General features: G+C 38.5%; 1 protein-coding gene across 9 annotated transcripts in view; it reads left to right on the plus strand.

Moving 5' to 3' along the window:
- The window catches only part of GABPA (GA binding protein transcription factor subunit alpha), a 46,821-nt gene that overhangs the window by 25,868 nt on the left and 3,489 nt on the right, over positions 1 to 17,464 (plus strand). For all 9 annotated transcript variants that reach the window (XM_006157698.3, XM_006157690.3, XM_027775369.1 and 6 more), the window contains exons 6-9: positions 6,398 to 6,592; positions 11,208 to 11,261; positions 12,202 to 12,342; positions 12,840 to 13,032. In XM_006157698.3, the coding sequence (XP_006157760.1) occupies positions 6,398 to 6,592; positions 11,208 to 11,261; positions 12,202 to 12,342; positions 12,840 to 13,032 (583 nt within the window). The remainder of the gene's footprint in view (positions 1 to 6,397; positions 6,593 to 11,207; positions 11,262 to 12,201; positions 12,343 to 12,839; positions 13,033 to 17,464) is intronic.

Raw genomic sequence — 17,464 nt, forward strand, 5'->3', positions numbered from 1 at the left:
GGTTCAAGTCCCAAACTGGTGACTTGCTTTCTCAATTTCTCTCTCCCTCCCTCTCTCTCCATCCACCTCCGCTCCCCGTCCCTCTTTGGTTAAATTAAAATAACTAAGTAAGTAAATAAATAAAGTTAAATAAATAATTCTTACGGGGGAAAAAAAAAAAAAAGAATTGTGGAGGGGTAGCCAGTGGTGTGAAGGTTAAGGCCCTGAATCTCACATGGCCAACTCCAAATTTCAAGTCCTGGACCCAGTGTCTTAAAATCTTGTGGGTGTGTGTGCATGTTTTTCTGAAATCCTGAGAGGAGACTGGAAGAGAAAGAATTGCGGTGTGGTCATCCATGCTCTTGGGGGGAATTTCTCACTTTATCTCTCTCTCTGGTGAGCATACTCATCCTATTGTAAAACTGCAAAAGAAAAAAATGAGTTGTAGATTGTAAGATTATAATCTGACTCAGAATTCTTACCAAGAGTGTTATATAGTTAGAAGGAAGCTCTTTTAAAATGATTGAGATTTACTCACATATTAGAAAACTTTTTTTAAAGAGAGATTTTTTGCTATAGAGTACTTGAGCTCACCAGAGAGACAGAGAGATAGAAAGCAAGAAATCACCCCCCAAAGGGATGGCCATGCTACAATCCCTTCTCGATCCTCTCGGGATTTGGGGCACCCATGCATAAGCTCCTGGTGTGAGTTTTAAGCCTGTGTCTGGCACTCAAACTGGTCAGCTGAATGGGGGTCCATAGCCATTATGCCATCTGCTGATCCCACATATGAGAAAACTTTTTAAAAAGCAGTTTTTTCCTTGAAAATGTTACCTACTAAAAAGCTTTAGAAATTAATAAAATTATCCTAGGAAACTATCATTTTATATTTCTATACCTAAGGGTAGTTCTTAGGTTAATTTTTTAATTCTGTGGAAAACTGAAATATGTTTAACTGGTTATAGCTACTTTAAATCTCTTTGAAATATTGATCCATATTAAGAAATCCCCTACAGTTTATACATAATAAAACTTCATGCACATCAATTTTTCTTTTTCTTTTTTTTTTGGAGAGATTTTCACTATAGGGCGCGTGCGCTCACCAGACAGACAGAGAGACATAGAGACAGAAAGCGAGAAATCAACCCCCAGGGGGGTTGGTCACGCCGCAATCCCTTCTCCTCCATTCTCCTCTCGGGATTTTGGGCATGCACACACACGCGCCCGGCATGAGTTTTAAGCCACCAGGTCTGGGACGTGAACCGTGGTCGACTACGTGAGAGTCCAGCGACATAGCCATTATGCTAACTGCTGGTTCCCCCACATCAATTTTTCTAAAGAATTATTTTATTTAACTTTATTTATTTCTTTATTTACTTATTCAGTTTAATTTAATCAGAGACGGACAGTGTGTGTGTGAGAGAGAAACAGAGAGAGAAAGTGAGAAAGCAACTTGTCAGGTCCAGGACTCGAACCATGGTCAGCCATGTGCGAGTCCAGCACCCCTGACCACCGCACCACCTGCCAGCCCCTGTGCATATCAGTTTTATATTTTGACAACTGTTAGAGCCAATCCATTTCTTCCTTTATCCCTTCCTTTCTTTCATCTGTTTGTCTTCCTTCTTCCTTCTGATTTTTTTTTTTTGGTATTTCACATTAAACAACTAAGGGTGACATTCAAGTTAAAGAATATATAGCAGTTACAAGTCTGTCCAAAGAGATGGGCTGCAGGGAATGTCGAAACTGATTACAAGTGAAAAATTTATTTTTTATTAAATAAGATTATTGAAAAGGTACATATATTAAGCTTATTTTTGTTTTTTACTTACAATTTGAATAATTATTAAAAAAGCTGCAAGCTCATGTTTTTGGCCTCCAGAATTTTTGTTTTATTTTGTTTTGTTTTTTGGAGAGGTGTGTGTGCTCGCCAGAAAGAGAGAGACAGAAAGCCAGAAATTACCCCCCATCCCCGGGGGGTGGCCACACCACAATCCCCTCTCCATTCTCCTCTTGGGATCTTGGGCATGAACTTACACATGTGCATGGCGGGGGTTTAAGCCACCAGGTCTTAACTACAGGGACTCGAACTGTAGTTGACTACATGGGAGTCCAGCGACATAGCCATTATGCCAACTGCTGATCCTGGCCTCCAGAGTTGTTAAATATTTTTTTAAAGAACTGTTTATTTAATTTTCTTTATTATCTTTTTCTTTTCTTTTCTTTTCTTTTCTTTTCTTTTTTTTAATTTGACCAGAGAGACAGAAAGGGAAAGTGAGAAAGCAGGCTGTCAGGTTTAGGACTCAAACCATGACCGAGAGTCAAGTGACTTAATATCACACCATCTGCCGGAGAATAATTAAATACTAACCTTTAAAAATATATATTGGGGCCAGAAGGTGGTGTGGTAGTTAAGGCATTGGATCCCACATAGCAGACTCTACTATTTGAGTCCCAGACCTGGCGGCTTGGGAAGACCACCAGACACGTGTACATAATTCCAAGATCCTGAGAGGAGAATGTGGGAGAAGGGATTGTGCTGTGACCATACCCCTGGGGACTGATTTCTCACTTTTACCTCTCTCGCTGTCTTTCTCTAGCAAACACATATACCTTTTGGTAAAAATCTTTTTTAAAAAAGATGTATTTGAGCCAGCCCTGTAGTCTAGTGATTAAAGGAACCAGGTCTCATTTGGCCAACAGCACTTTGGTTTTTTGTTTTGTTTTGTTTTAGAGATTTTGGCTACAGAGTGTGTGCACTCATGAGAGAGACAGATAGAAAGTTAGAAAATCACCCCCTGGGGGGATGGCCACACTGCAATCCCTTCTCCTCCACTCTTCTCTCAGGATTTTGGGCACACATGTATATATGCCCAGCATGAATTTCAAGCTGCCTGATCTAGGACTTGAACCACCGTTGACTATGTGGGAGTCCATCTGCTGGCCCCAGCCAAGTACACTCTGAATCTTGAATCCTAGTCCCTGTGACTTGAAAAACCTGTCAGGCATGTGTGTGTGAATGCCCAAAAATCCTAACAGGATAGAGAGGTGGAGGAGAAGGGATTGTAGCCTGACCATACATCATTGGAGAGTGCTTTCTCCCTCCCTTCTCTTTCTCTCTGTCTCTCTATCTGGCAAGTGCATATATCCTCTGGCAATTTATATATATATATATATATATATATATCCACAACAAAGATATAGTTATTACTGATATATTTGATTTAGATCGACTAGCTCTCCAATTCCATAGTCCTACCTCAGCCTCATGGATAAGATCTGTCATTATACAGTCATTTCTTGGTATCTACTGGGTATTGGATCTTTGTATTTTAGATATATTTTGTCTTTTCTGAGTACATTGATTATGGTGGGTTTTTTTAAAACTTAAAAAAAAATTGTTACTGCCTTATAGCTACTGTTTTTGGATTCTATTTTTCTGTTATTTTTGCTAATTAATTTGAGGTTCCTAAGGATTTGTTGACTGATTACATGTTGATAAAACAAAGCCTTGACCATTTCAATAGAAGATTTTCAAATGTGTCAGTATGTGTAGATCTTTTCACTGGATCTCTTCAATGTTGAAGAATTGGTCAAATACCTGTCAGGAATAGTGGGGGATTGAAGGGTATGTAATGCTGATTTTGGAAGTAGGAAAGGAAATGGGCTAAGAAGAGATCTTACTATTTAGTTTGTTAATTGTTTTATTACCAGTAATTGTTCTCCCTCCCATTATCTGCTTTGTGTGTGTCCCAGTCCTGGTGTCCACATGTGTGGGAGTCTCCTATACTGCTGAAAGGAGGTTCTACAGGCAGGAGTTCTCTCGCTTCTTACGCTGCTAGATTGATTATCCCTCTTCTTATCATCTTCAGAAAATTAATTGATCTCCCATCCCTGTCTGTCTGTTGCTCAGTACTTTTATATCTTTCTATTTTTTGAAGTCTATTTCTTCATTCCGTGAATTAGAAAGATGAGATAGGCTCCCCCAACAGAATGGAGACACGGTGATCCATCCCCATCTTCAGCCCCAAATCTGGGGCACAGGTGTTCTTGACACTCAAGGAGGTCTCAACGTGCAAACCTAGAACTTTCCTATGTGGATCAGACTCACAGAACATTGTGATACCTCTCTGCCTTTGTGCTGCTCCTGGTTATACATCTTTTAAAAAATTCCTTTCCTTTTAAAAAATCATTTTTCTAGAGTCTTAGGGAAAAGAGACAGAATATGCACATCCTTAGTCAGGCTATACCGGAAGCTCTAATGTTACATGAAGAAACAAATCAGAGTAATTGTTAGGTTTTTGGAAAAGTCATGACACATTTTTGCCTAGAAAAATCCCCTTTTTTGATCTTGATATTTTTTCATTTATTTTTATGTAAAATAAGCTTTCTCAAACTTTTGGAGAGAAAGAAAAAGCCTTTAGGATAGTTTTTCTAACTTAACAAAAGCCCCTCGTCTGCTTTTTTTCAAATAGTATTAAAAAATGGGGCAGCTGTTTTCTCAATTTCTTGTTTGTTCCTTTACAGCACTTTTTTTTTTCTTTTTAAGTTTTTGCTATAGGGCATGTGTGCTTTGCCATAGGGGGAGGGATGGCCACAATGCAGTCCCTTCTTGTCCGTTCTCTTAGGATCTTAGGCATATTCGCACGTGTGCCTGGTGTGATTCTGAAGCCACTGGTCCAAGACTTGAACTACACAGTTGTCCATGTGTGATCTAGTGCCGTACCTTCCACACCACCTGCTGGCCCCCTTTACTGTACTGTGATCGAGGTCTTTCCCTTGGTATCCTATGTGTCTCACTTTGAGTCTACTCCCAGCAGTTGCTCTTTATTGAAAGCTTCATTTGCTCCTTGGCTCGGTTTGAAAAATTTCCTGTCTACACTGCTCCAGCCCTTTAAACCTTACTGTGTACTTCTGTGCTCAGCTGCTCTTGGACTGGACAGAACTACTTTTTAGCTTTGATTTCAGCTGGGCCTGTTGTGTTTTCAGTGAATACCTCTTGGCTGTGTTCAAGTCTTCCTCTGTCAAATGGGTCAGGTATCCCTTTGCTTCCCTTTTCTTTTTCCTGTGCAGTTGTGAGACCATGGAGGTCACATGACTGTTACTGCTTTGTCATACCATCTTACCTTTGTGCATTTTGAGATCCTTGTCACCTAGTTTTATTGTAAATGTCTATGGGTTGTTTTGCTCTCTAGTTGTATTTTCTCTTTTTAAGTGTGTATTCAAAGAGATTTAAGAACTTGGCCGCCGTCTTCATAGAGATCTCCTCTTTCCTTTGTGGAAAATATGTCTTGCGACTGTCAGTTCTACATCCTTAAGTTGATTCATTTGTGCTATAAATTGACCATTGATAAGTACCTAAATATTTTTTCCACTTATTTTCTTATTGAATAGCACAACATTCATTCCCTGGGTGTATAATGCATATTATTTGAGTAGATCATCTCTTTTTTTTTTTTTTTTTTAAAGGGTGGGGGGGAGTTGTCATAGGGCTTGTGTGCTTGCCAGAGAGAAAGAAAATGAGAAATCACCCAGGATGGCCATGTCACAATCTCTTCTTCTCTGGAGATTTTGGGTACACATTCACAAACACGTGTCTATGCTACCTGCTGGTTCCAAGTAGATCTTCTTAAAGCAAGAATACCAGTACTAAAATTAATCTAGCTAGGATTTACTAAACTTTCACAGGTAGAATGCTCTATTAAGCATCAGAGATGCTATAATATTTATACATGCTGACTCTTTTTTTCATTTGTGAATTTAATTAGTAACAGTTATGGGGAAAATGAATTTATTTGGCTATATCTTATAGATTCAACAAATATATGTGTAAGGCAGTGTGGTAGGCTTTGTTGAAGGTAGAATGGTTTACAAGACAAGAGTCCTTATATTTGTGAGGGATAGCTAAGGACACAGACAATTTGCATGTTGTGTTTTAAGTGCTGCCACAAGGGTCCTAAAGGGAAGAGCAATCAATTTTCAACAGGAAGGAAAAAGCAGAGAAGAGTATGTTGTTTACATTTTGGAGAATAACCGCTAGCTCCCTAGTGCCTACTTTTAATTTGTTTTCAATGTACATGCTACAAAATAATTTTTTAAACTTGAATAATTTACTCTCTCTGTGATAATCATGTATGTTATTTTTCCATTTGGCCCAGTGGAGAACAGTTTTGCATTTTGTTTTTCTTTATAAAAATTCAAACTAAGTGACTCCTTTAGAAATTTAGTTTAAGAAGATGAAAAGAAACTGAGGAGAAAATGTAGCATAAAAATCTTTTTACTTCATGTGATAAGTTTATTTTATTTACCAGACCCCTTTGTCTGGATTTTGTATGTATCTGTGTGTATTAAAAAGTTAACTGTAAATAAATATGTAATATCTAAGATGGTTCTAAGCTAAAGATAATATTTTTCTTTCCAGATCCTATACAGTGGTCCACAGACCAAGTCCTGCACTGGGTGGTTTGGGTAATGAAAGAATTCAGCATGTCTGACATAGACCTCACCACACTCAACATTTCGGGAAGAGAATTATGCAGTCTCAACCAAGAAGACTTTTTTCAGCGAGTTCCTCGGGGAGAAATTCTTTGGAGTCACCTGGAGCTTCTTCGAAAATGTATAAAATTCAGTTATTGACTACTTACATTGTAACTAACTTAAGCTTAGTTTTATTTCTTTATAACCTTGTTTTTAGCTTATATTCATTGATAATATGTAATTAATTTAAAATAAGCTTATTAAGCAAAACTAAGTAACATTTATTATATAATGCTGTACGGAGATCTCTCTCTACATATTATTTTATTTAATCCCTATGCTAATGCCACAAATAATTATTTTCCCTGTTTTTTAAATAAAGCTAACAAGTGGTAGAAACAGCATTCAAACCCAGGCTAACACTAAAATCCGAAGTTTTTTTGTTTTTTGTTTTTTGGGTTTTTTTAAGGTTATTGCCATAAGGTGTGTGTGCTCCCAGAGGGAGACAGTGAGAGGGAATGTGAGAAATCACGACCCAGGGGTGATGGCCACACCACAGTCCCCTCTCCCCTCTCTATACTCCTCCTGGGCACATGTGCCTGGAGTGATTTTCAAGCCACCAAGTCTGGGCCTTAAACTGCACTTGGCCATGTGGGAGTCCAGTGTTATAACCACTACACCACCTGCTGGCCCCAAACTTTTTCTTTTTCTTCTTAAGGTTTTTGCTGTAGAGTATGTGTGCTTGCCAGAGAGATACTAGGGAAAGTAAAAAATCATCCCCTGCGGCGATGGCCATAGTATAATCCCTTCCTGAGATTTTGGGCACACACATGCACGTGCACACACACATACATAAATGGTGTGGTGTGACTTTCAAACCCTTGGGTTCAGGACTCATACAGTGGCTGGCCATGTGGGAATCCAGTGCCAAAACCACCACTCCGCCTGCTGGTCCCCAGAATCCAGGTTTTTACATCAGATGTTGTGCTCTCCATTTAGCCCTCTTCATTTGTTCTCGTCATTGCCTTCGGATTCATCAGTTTTTCTTTGCTGTTCATCTTTAGGAGTTTAAGATACTTTGTTTACAAATCACTTCCTTCCCATTCCTTTATGGTTTGTGAGATTATGTCTTTTCAAATTTCTTTCCTGTTGATTGAATAGGGTTTTAAGGATAAGAAATGAAAAACTGCAGTCTGCCATCTTGAATTGGAAGCCACTGGTTTTAAGTGTTTCTACATACAGCATGCTTCACAGACACAGTTGTTACTATTGCGTGTGTAAAGACACGATAAAATGGCAGTCCAACAAAAAGCTCAAATAACTGTATATTAGTTTGGTTGAATTATAATTCATCTTTTGCCTCAGTGAAGTTATTTCCTGATGCCGTTTTGTATATCAAAAATGCTAGCCAAACTCGCATGTTTTTCAGAACATATGAATAGAACCACCTCTTTGTAAAGATTATGGATGAAAATGTAACCAGCAGTGTTTTGTTCTACTATGTGCCCAACAAGAAAGAGCTGGTAGTGGAGGAATTTTCCTCAGTAACTTACTGCTTAGAGTTTTCATCCAAGGTGCTTTCTCCATTGTTGAATAAGGAATGCTTTCTGGAGAAAGGCTTATATTTGTTGTTGAAAACAGTTGGGTTGGCTTTTGTATGGGTTCTCTTAGACATATTTTTAAAAACTGTAACACTTGGAGATTCCACTCATTGCCTTTATAGAGGTTTTTTGTTGTTGTTTTCCACTGTCAGTTCTTACTATTACAGTTCTTAATGACTGCTTAGACTACAGTTTAGTTTTTCTAAATTCATGGCTTTCCCAACTCTTTCCAAGTTGGCTCTTTGTCGCAGTTTATCTTTCTGATTCGCCTAGTACTTCTCAGGCTTTAAAGCCCTTATAGGCTTTTCAGAGGCAAATGAGTCTTGTTTATCTTTCCATTTCTGTGTAGTAAAATGGATCTTCCTCAAAAAAAAAAAAAAAAAAAAAAGACAAAAAAAAAAAAACACTGGTCTAGTATTGTCTCTTTCTTTTCCGAAGTAACAAAAGCTCACAGCCTAGGTAAATATCTTATGAGATTCCTTGATTTTCCTGCCATGGTTCTTCACTCTGCCTCTGGCAAGGAAATCCCATCTGGTTTGAGAATCTAATATTCTGTCAAGAATTTGCGGATGGGGGATCAGCAGTTAGCATAATGGCCGTGTCACTGGACTCCCATGTAGTCGACCGCGGTTCGAATCCCAGACCCGGTGGCTTAAACTCACGCTGGACGCATGTGCGTATGTGCCCAAGATCCCCAGAGGATAATGGAGGAGAACGGACTGCTGCGTGGCCATCCCCCCTGGGGGGTGATTTCTGGCTTTCTGTCTCTCTGTTTATCTCTGTCTTTCTGGCTAGTGCACGCACCCTATAAAAACCTCTCCTAAAAAAAAAGGGGAAAAAAAGGAATTTGGGGATGGGCAAACATCGTGATATAAAAGGTCATTTCTGGCAGATTTCCTATAATTCACAGGTCTCACTTCCCAGAAGTGCCCTTTTCAGCCAAGTCCAGTAATCTGGTTCCGCCTGTAGAGAGAAGTCTGTAACATATTTCTGAAAGACACTGATTCCTGGCATAGAACTATGTTTTTTTGTTTTGTTTTGTTTTATTTTGTTTTGTTTTGTTTTTTAAGAGATTTTTGCTATAGGGGATGGCCACACTGCAATCTCTTCTCCATTCTCTTGCGATTTGGGGCACGTGCACACACATGCACCCAGCATGAGTTTTAAGACACCAGCCACTGGCGACTACATGGGAGTTCACCGACGTAATCATAATGCCACCTGCTGGTCCTGGTACAGAACTGTTTTTAAGTGAGCCTCTTATCTATTCATCCTTAGTGATCCCTCAAGAAGAGGTAGTGAAGAGATCTAATTTGTATTAGATTAGGCATTCAAACCCCCCCCCTGCAGTTCTCTCTTATTAACACTTCATCCAAGTCCTTCTGTACATGGGGAAGATAATTAGAAAATGCCCCAGGACTACCAGGTCTGTGATAGATGTGCTTCTTGGTGTATCTGTCTTACGTCATCAAAGACAAAGGTCTCATTTTGCTGAGGGTTTTCTTTAGGGAAAATAGTTGCTTTATATCTTTATGTCTAATGTTTCTTCATAACCTGACTCCATATTCTCTAGGGTTTTGCTCCTTAGGACCCTGCCTCCTTTGTGCATAGCCAGGATTTCGGAGCTTTAGGAAAAGCATGGTAGAGTGCCTACATGAACTTGTCCACACTTCTGTGTTTGGTCGTCTTCTATCTTGAGAATTCCTAGGAAACAGGCCATTCTCCAGTCTGAGAATCAGGGCTTAGAAGCTGATTTTGCAGTGTATGAGGCCCAGCTGTGTGATGGTAACTCTCTTTTCCCTATTTGAGGTCAGGATACTCCTATTCATTTAGTCATAAATGGAACAGTTTCACTTTCAACAGCATGTTGCTTCTGTGAGGTACTTTTATAAAATTCTGGGGAGATGTACCACAAACATAAGGCCTGGATTTGTCCTTAGGAGAGAGAGCAGTTTTTGGAAAAAGTGCTCAGAACTGGGAGTCTGATAAAGCAGTAACATCTTCTGTCTACTAAAAAGTCAACTATGTTTCAGGCACTGTGTTTCTTAACGTTTTCCTTTGGTCTTCACAACAACCTTATGAGTTGGTAGGTATGGGTATCTCATTTGAACAAGAGGGATTAATGTTCAGCGAGGTTGAATAATTTACCGAAGTCACATAGTTGATAAGTGAGAGCTAAAATCTGAAGCCAGATCTATCTGAAGCTAGACCCATTTAGTTTAAGCCAACAAACTCAGGCTTTTATCTCATAGATAGGAATCAGCCCCCTCTCCAGTTTCCCAGCTTCTTAGCTCTGTGTGTCTGGAACTGGATCCTGGCATGGCATCTTAGCAGAATCTTCCTAGGGGACCTGCCCCTGGGACTCACTAACTGACCAAAATGATGACTGGTAGGCACAATTTCATTTTCTGAAGAGAAGTTTGCAGTGTGTGATGGGCACTCAGTAGGCTGTAACAGTAGAGACCAGGGGTGTCCAATCCTTGTTTGCGAGGTAGAGTAGCATTTGAGTAGAGGATAACAAAAGACGAGTAATGGATAGTTCTTTAAAGGTTTATATGGGAGCTTCTATAATGTAAATCTTAAGTTGAGAGCTGTATTTATAGACATGTTATTTACAATAGTTTAATTGTGTCATTTAAGATAACTATAATTTTATTAAAAATGTAGATATCTTTAAATACCATTATAAAGTGAAATACTTTTATTCAAAAGGGGAATTTGCAACAGTACTATGAGGGAGGCTTTTTGGTGGCAAGTGTACATCTAAATAATTTTCAGTTTGCCATAAATATTCTTTGACCTGAATTTGGAGATTTCCATATTTTTACATGGTTTTATATAGATAGATAAAATAGATTTAGATATAGATAGTTACATTTAGATAGCTATGGTTCTCTGGGTAACTTGCCCAAATACTAACATTGGATCTTTTCTTGCCTTACTTCTTTAAAGATACGTAAGTAAAGTAACTAACGCTTTTTAAGTTTTCATGCCAGTAAGTTTCAGCTTAGTGTTTTGCTGTTCTTGTTTGGCTGGTTTTGATTTTAATTATGGAGTTTCCTTTAAAAGGGTTGTGTTTATTGAGTTTTACTGGATTGGGGTTTGTATTTCTGATTTTAGATGAAAATTCAAAATTTTCTATGTGCTTTTCAGATGTATTGGCAAGCCAAGAACAGCAGATGAATGAAATAGTTACAATTGATCAACGTGAGTATTGATGCCTGTAATACTGACTCATTATCACTAAGAAATGTTTTCTTTATTTGAGTCCACAAGGTGGTTAAAAAGAGAAACTTTGTTTTTAAAACTTTCCGTAAAGGAGGTATTAGATATTAACAAATAAAGAATAACTAATACTTGTTTACCTATAAGAAATAAAACTATATACCAGCCAGTTTACCTGTCATTTGTGCCATTTTCCTCTTTCCAACCAGCAAAGTGACTGTCCCGAACTTGGTGCTTCTTATTCTCTACATATTTCCTATTCATATCAGCTGTGTAATTATAAACACTTCATAGCATTGTTTTGCACAAGTTTAAGCATTTAAGTAAAGTGTTGATAATAAAATTCTGCTTATCCTTTATAACTGGTTTAACATTTATGAGACATAGGTTGATACTTGCAGCTGAGTTTCATTTTCACTGCTACATAGATTTAGAAACGTGCTATGAACATTAGTGAATAAGTATTTCTAAGAATATGTGTGAGATTCTCTGGTTGTATTATCACAGAATTTTTCTTCTTTCAACTTTGCTCTGGGTATTACTGAAGTTTTTCTCTTAAGTGGCTCTGAGTTTGTATGCTCATCACATGCACATTTTCTCCATTTTGGGGGCAGCAAATGTTTTTATATTATAACTCTGTTTAGTATATATGCCCTATGAAGTTATCATTTCCAAACAAGAAAACCAACTTTTATTCACAAATTTAATTCACAAACTGTAATGCAGGCATTATCCTTTATGCTCTGAACTGTTTTTGTGATTTTGTGCGAAACTGGTGAGGATAAAGGCCTTATTGTAGTGAGATCTTTTCTTGAGGTAATTACTGGTGCACTGATTAAATCACTTACATTTAGTGTTATTTCAGTAACTTTTCCACTGCTTGTATTGAAAGAAAAATATTTCCACTTTTCTTTCTTTACAGCCGTGCAAATTATTCCAGCATCAGTGCAGTCGGCTACACCAACTACCATTAAAGTTATAAATAGTAGTGCAAAGGCAGCGAAAGTACAAAGAGCTCCAAGGATTTCAGGAGAAGATAGAAGCTCACCTGGGAACCGAACAGGTATTTTTAATTATCTGGTATTTTAAAATTTGTCAAATTAGATATATTTTGTTTTACTTCACTATGTAAAAATATGAGTATGAACTATTCCTCTGACAGTCTTTAGACAGCATCTATTAAATAAAAAGTTTCTGCATGGGACCAGCAGTTAGCGTAATGGCTATGTCGTTGGATTCCCATGTAGCTGACCGGTTTGTGTCCCGGACCCAGTGGCTTAAACTCACGCCGGGCGCGTGTGCATGTGTACCCAAGATCCCGAGAGGAGAATGGATGAGAAGGGATTGCGGCATGGCCATCCCCCTTGGGGGGTGATTTCTCGCTTTCTATCTCTCTCTCTCTTTCTGGCGAGTGCATGAGCCCTATAGCAAAAACCTCTCCAAAAGAAGAAAAAAAAAAAAATAGTTTCTGCTATGATTTGAACCAGGAGGCCTGTGTATTACCTTTGCCCTGTGTTCCTCTATAACCCTGTGGTCAGTATCTGTCTCTCTTCAATTTAGGAAACAATGGCCAAATCCAACTATGGCAGTTTTTGCTGGAACTTCTGACTGACAAGGACGCTCGAGACTGTATTTCTTGGGTTGGTGATGAAGGCGAGTTTAAGCTAAACCAGCCTGAACTGGTTGCACAGAAATGGGGACAACGTAAAAATAAGCCTACAATGAACTATGAGAAACTTAGTCGTGCTTTAAGGTAAGCATTTATTACTTTTTTACCCCCCAATATCAGACCTTTCTAATAATTTTTTTAAAGAATTATTTTATTTGAATTTATTTATTTATTTATTTTCAATTTGACCGAAGAAGAACAGAGTTGGGGTGGGGAGTGTGAAAGGTAGTCACCAGGTTCGGGACTCAAACTGTGGTCAGCCCTGTGTGGGAGTTCAGTGCCCTTAACCTCCATGACACCTGCTGGCCCCAGAAATACCTTTTTATGGGATCAGCAGATAGCATAATGGTTACATTGCTGGACTCCCATGGTTTGAGTCCTGGACTCAGTGATTTAAAATTCATGCTGGACGCATGTGCAAGCATGTCCAGAATCTCAAGAGGAGACTGGAGGAGGAGGGGTTGTGGTGTGGCCATTCCCCCCTCCAGGGGCTGATTTCTCACTTCTGTCTCTCTCTCTCTCTCTGGCGAGTGCACGTGCCCTATAGCAAAAATCTCAAAAAAAAAAAAAAAAAAGAAGAAGAAATAGCTTTTTATTCTGGGTATAAACATTGGTTTGTAATGATATTAAAATACTTCTTCATAAGGTTTTTATTAATATAATTTTAAAAACTAAAATTTTCACGTCATGTTAAATGATCTTTTAAAAAATATTTTAGTAGGGCCACCAGGTGACATAGTGATTAAGGTGCTCAACTTCAATGTGTCCAACTGGGGCTGGAGTCCCAGACATGGTGGCTTGAAGCACCTGCTAGGCACATGTGCCTGTGTGCTCAAAATCCTGACAGGAGGATGGAAGAAAACGGATGGTGGTGTGACCATCCCCTCGGTGGGGGTGGAGAGATTGCTTGCTTTCTGACTCTCTTTCTCTCCAGTGAGCACACGTGCACTATAACAAAAATCTCTCTCTCAAAAACAACAAAAAAAAGATCTTAGTAATTTTAGGATACACACAGTTTTATTTTTAGATACACAGTTTTTTCAAAAGATACTTTATGAAATGTAAAAGTATATAATACTTTGTTGAGTATTAGCGGGCTTATTAATCTTTGAAATTTTTACCATTTGTGGGGCTGGCAGGTGGCATGGTGAATATGGGTGCTGGATTCCCATATGGCCAACTGTGGTTCGAGTCCAGGACCTGGCAGCTTGCTTTCTCACTTTCCTTTTCTCTCTCTCTCTGTCTCTCTCTGGTCAAATTAAAATAATAATAATAATAATAACTGGAATTAAATAAATTATTATAATTTTTTTTTTTTTTTACCATTGGTATAACAGATAAAATGCTGTCATTTACATAGGTGAATTTACTAAATTTTAGCAAATAGGAAGTTATGGTCTTCTATTTTTATAATTAGATGAAAATTATTGACCTATTTTTCTGTTTCTTTCTTTCACAGTCTGCCTAAATCTTAATGTTAACCTTTATACTGAAAAAATTAGAATAGAATTAGAATAGAATAGAATAAAATTCTTTGTGATTTTTTATAGGTAGCGTGAAATTTGGGAACATAAATTACTATAGTGATGGAAATTCAGTGTGTACATTTAAGTATCCAAGAAGGAGGACTTGTAAATAGGAATATTATGGAGTCGTGTCTACTTTCAGGGAAGAGTGAATACAGTTAAGTTGATCTGCAGCTTACCTTTCTCTGTATTTCTAAGTAACATGCCCTCACTGTCGCTTCATGTTTCATTTAGCCACTATGAATTTTACACTGAATGGTTTAGCTCTCACTACCACACACACAAACTCTCCCTGCACCTGTTCTGTCCTCTCATCCTAACGTAATTGTGTGGTCATTTGAGTTAGAGCAGTACTCATGTACATATAGCCATGTAAGTACTATTTTGCCATGTTTTTTTTCCTGTGAATTACCTTTTATTTCCTTTAGAATTTGTAAGAAACTAATAAAATGCTAGTTTTCAGTGTACATATCACTTTTCAGTCTCATACACTTTGCCAAGTATCAAGACTTGTTCTATACTGTCTTGAGACCTACTTTAAAACTTTAATACTAAGACAGTTTGTTATCTGCTCAAGGATAAATGAACTGTAGAGTATAATAGGGATCCCCAATTAAATCAAGACAATTAAATCAAGAATATATTGGGTCGTCGGAATATTCTGTCATGACGTATTTTTCTATGCAAAAATGCTTCATGACTTTTCTGACAACCCAGTATAAACATTTTATTTAAAGAAATTGGCAGTGGGGAGAAAAGATGTGAAGAAAAGCACTACTTTCGGGACCAGCAGTTAGTGTAATGGCTGTGTCACTGGACTCCCATGTAGTCCACCGCAGTTCAAGTTCCGGACCCAGTGGTTAAACTCACGCCGGGTGTGTGTGCATGCGTGCCCAAGATCCCGAGAGGAGAATGGAGGAGAAGGGATTGCGGTGTGGCCATCCCCCATGGGGAGTGATTTTTCGCTTTCTGTCTCTCTGTCTCTCTCTGTCTTTCTGGCATGTGCATGCGCCCTACAGCAAAAAATAAAACCTCTCCCCCCAAAAAAGGAAAAGCACTACTTTCAATCAGCAATGCTAGGGTAATAGACCATTGATCTGGAAAAGTTGTTCACCTTCCTCATACCATGCCAAAATTAAGTTCCATACTGATTATAGCTCAAATTGTAAGAAATTAAGTAAGAAACACCTAGAGATACCTCCATGACTTCATGTGGTAAGACATTTAAATAGAGTCAAAAGGACTAACTCTAAAGGAAGAAATCAGTAAATTGGACTACATTTAAATCAAGAACTTTAGGTTCTAGCCATATAGCCTTGTGGTTACAGGAGCTGGATCCCACGTGACCAACCATGGTCTAAATCCCAGTCCCAGGAGCTTAAAAAACACAAACACGTATGCATGCATTTCCCAAATCCTGATGGAAAGGACAAATGAAGGGAAAGGGGCTTGTGGCATTGACCATGCCCTCGGTGGGGCATGGTCATTTTCTCTCTGGTTTTCTGTTTCTCTCTGGCAAGAGTATATACCTTCTGGCAATTAAAAAATAATTAAGTACTTCTGATAATCAACAGCTGTCATTAAGAGAGTAAAAGGCAAGCTACACTTAATGTAACATAAGACTTATATGTGGAATGTTTAAAGAACTTTTTTTATTTAAGAATTACTTTATTGAACTTTATTTATTTTAATTTGACCAGAGATGGATAGAGTGAGAGAGAGAAAAAGTGAGAAAGCAAGCCACCAGGTCCGGGACTCAAACTGTGGTTGGCCATGTGGGGAGTCCAGCACTCCCAATCATTGTGCCACCTGCCAGCCCCTCAAAGAAATCTTAACAGTGAGGACCAGCAGTTGGCGTAATGGCTATGTCGCTGGACTCCCATGTAGTCGACTGCAGTTCAAGTTGCGGGCCTGCTTAAACTCACGTCAGGCGCGTGTGCGTGCGTGCCCAAAATCCCGAGAGGAGAAGGGATTGAGGTGTGGCCATCCCCCCAGGGGTGATTTTTCACTTTCTGTCTCTCTGTCTTTCTGGCAAGTGCACGTGCTCTGTAGCAAAAACATCCCCCCAAAAAGAACTCTCACTAATGAACAGGTGGAAAAAATAAATATCCAAAGGTGTACAACCTTAATTGGAAATGCAATTTAAAGCCACATTAAAATGATGTAACTCACTCACCAGAACTGCTGAAATTGAAAATATTGCCGCTACCACATGTCAGTGAGGATGTGGAGCAATGCCTCTGCACTTGTGGTAGAAACAAATTATAATTGTAATCAGAAGTTGCTCTCCTAAGTACAAGGGGACTTTAAAAAATTCATGGAACAATGTAGGTAAAGTATGCGTTTATTTTGATACAAAGTAAATTTGGTGCATACTTTCATCAGAATATGCATTTCCATGAACTTTTTGAAACCCCCATGTGAATCTAATAGAAATGTGCTTATATGTCCGTATGCTCATAGCAGCTTATTTATAACATCTAGAACCCAGAAGCCATCAAATACGTATCAGCAGTAGAGTAAATAAATCAGTTGTGGTATAGCCATATGAAAGAATATTGTGCTTACGTGAAGATTACTGCTGTAAACAGTGATCGGGATTTCACAAACATAATGATTGACGAGAGGAACCAGACCCAAAAGACTACATACTGTGTGAAGACCTCAATAAAGCTGGAAAAACCAGGAAAAGTGAATCACAGCATTTAGAGATGTACATTTGAGTGGCAAAAATATAAGGAAAAACTGAAAGTGCTATGAGAAAACAAGCTCATGGTTTCCTTTTAGAGTGAGAGTAGGGGCTGGGAATGATTGAGGACTCGGGAGACTCTAGGTGTTGGCCTGAGCCATAGTTACCAGGTGATGTACACTTTGGACTAAACCGCTGAGTTCACTATTGTGTCCTTTCTGTTTGTATGAAACATTTCACAATAAAAATATTTAAATAAAAATTTCGAGAAAAAAATGAAAAGGAGTGAGGGAAATCATAT

Source organism: Tupaia chinensis, unplaced genomic scaffold (genome assembly GCF_000334495.1).
Source record: "Tupaia chinensis unplaced genomic scaffold, TupChi_1.0 Scaffold000557_1, whole genome shotgun sequence".
NCBI lineage: Eukaryota > Metazoa > Chordata > Mammalia > Scandentia > Tupaiidae > Tupaia > Tupaia belangeri.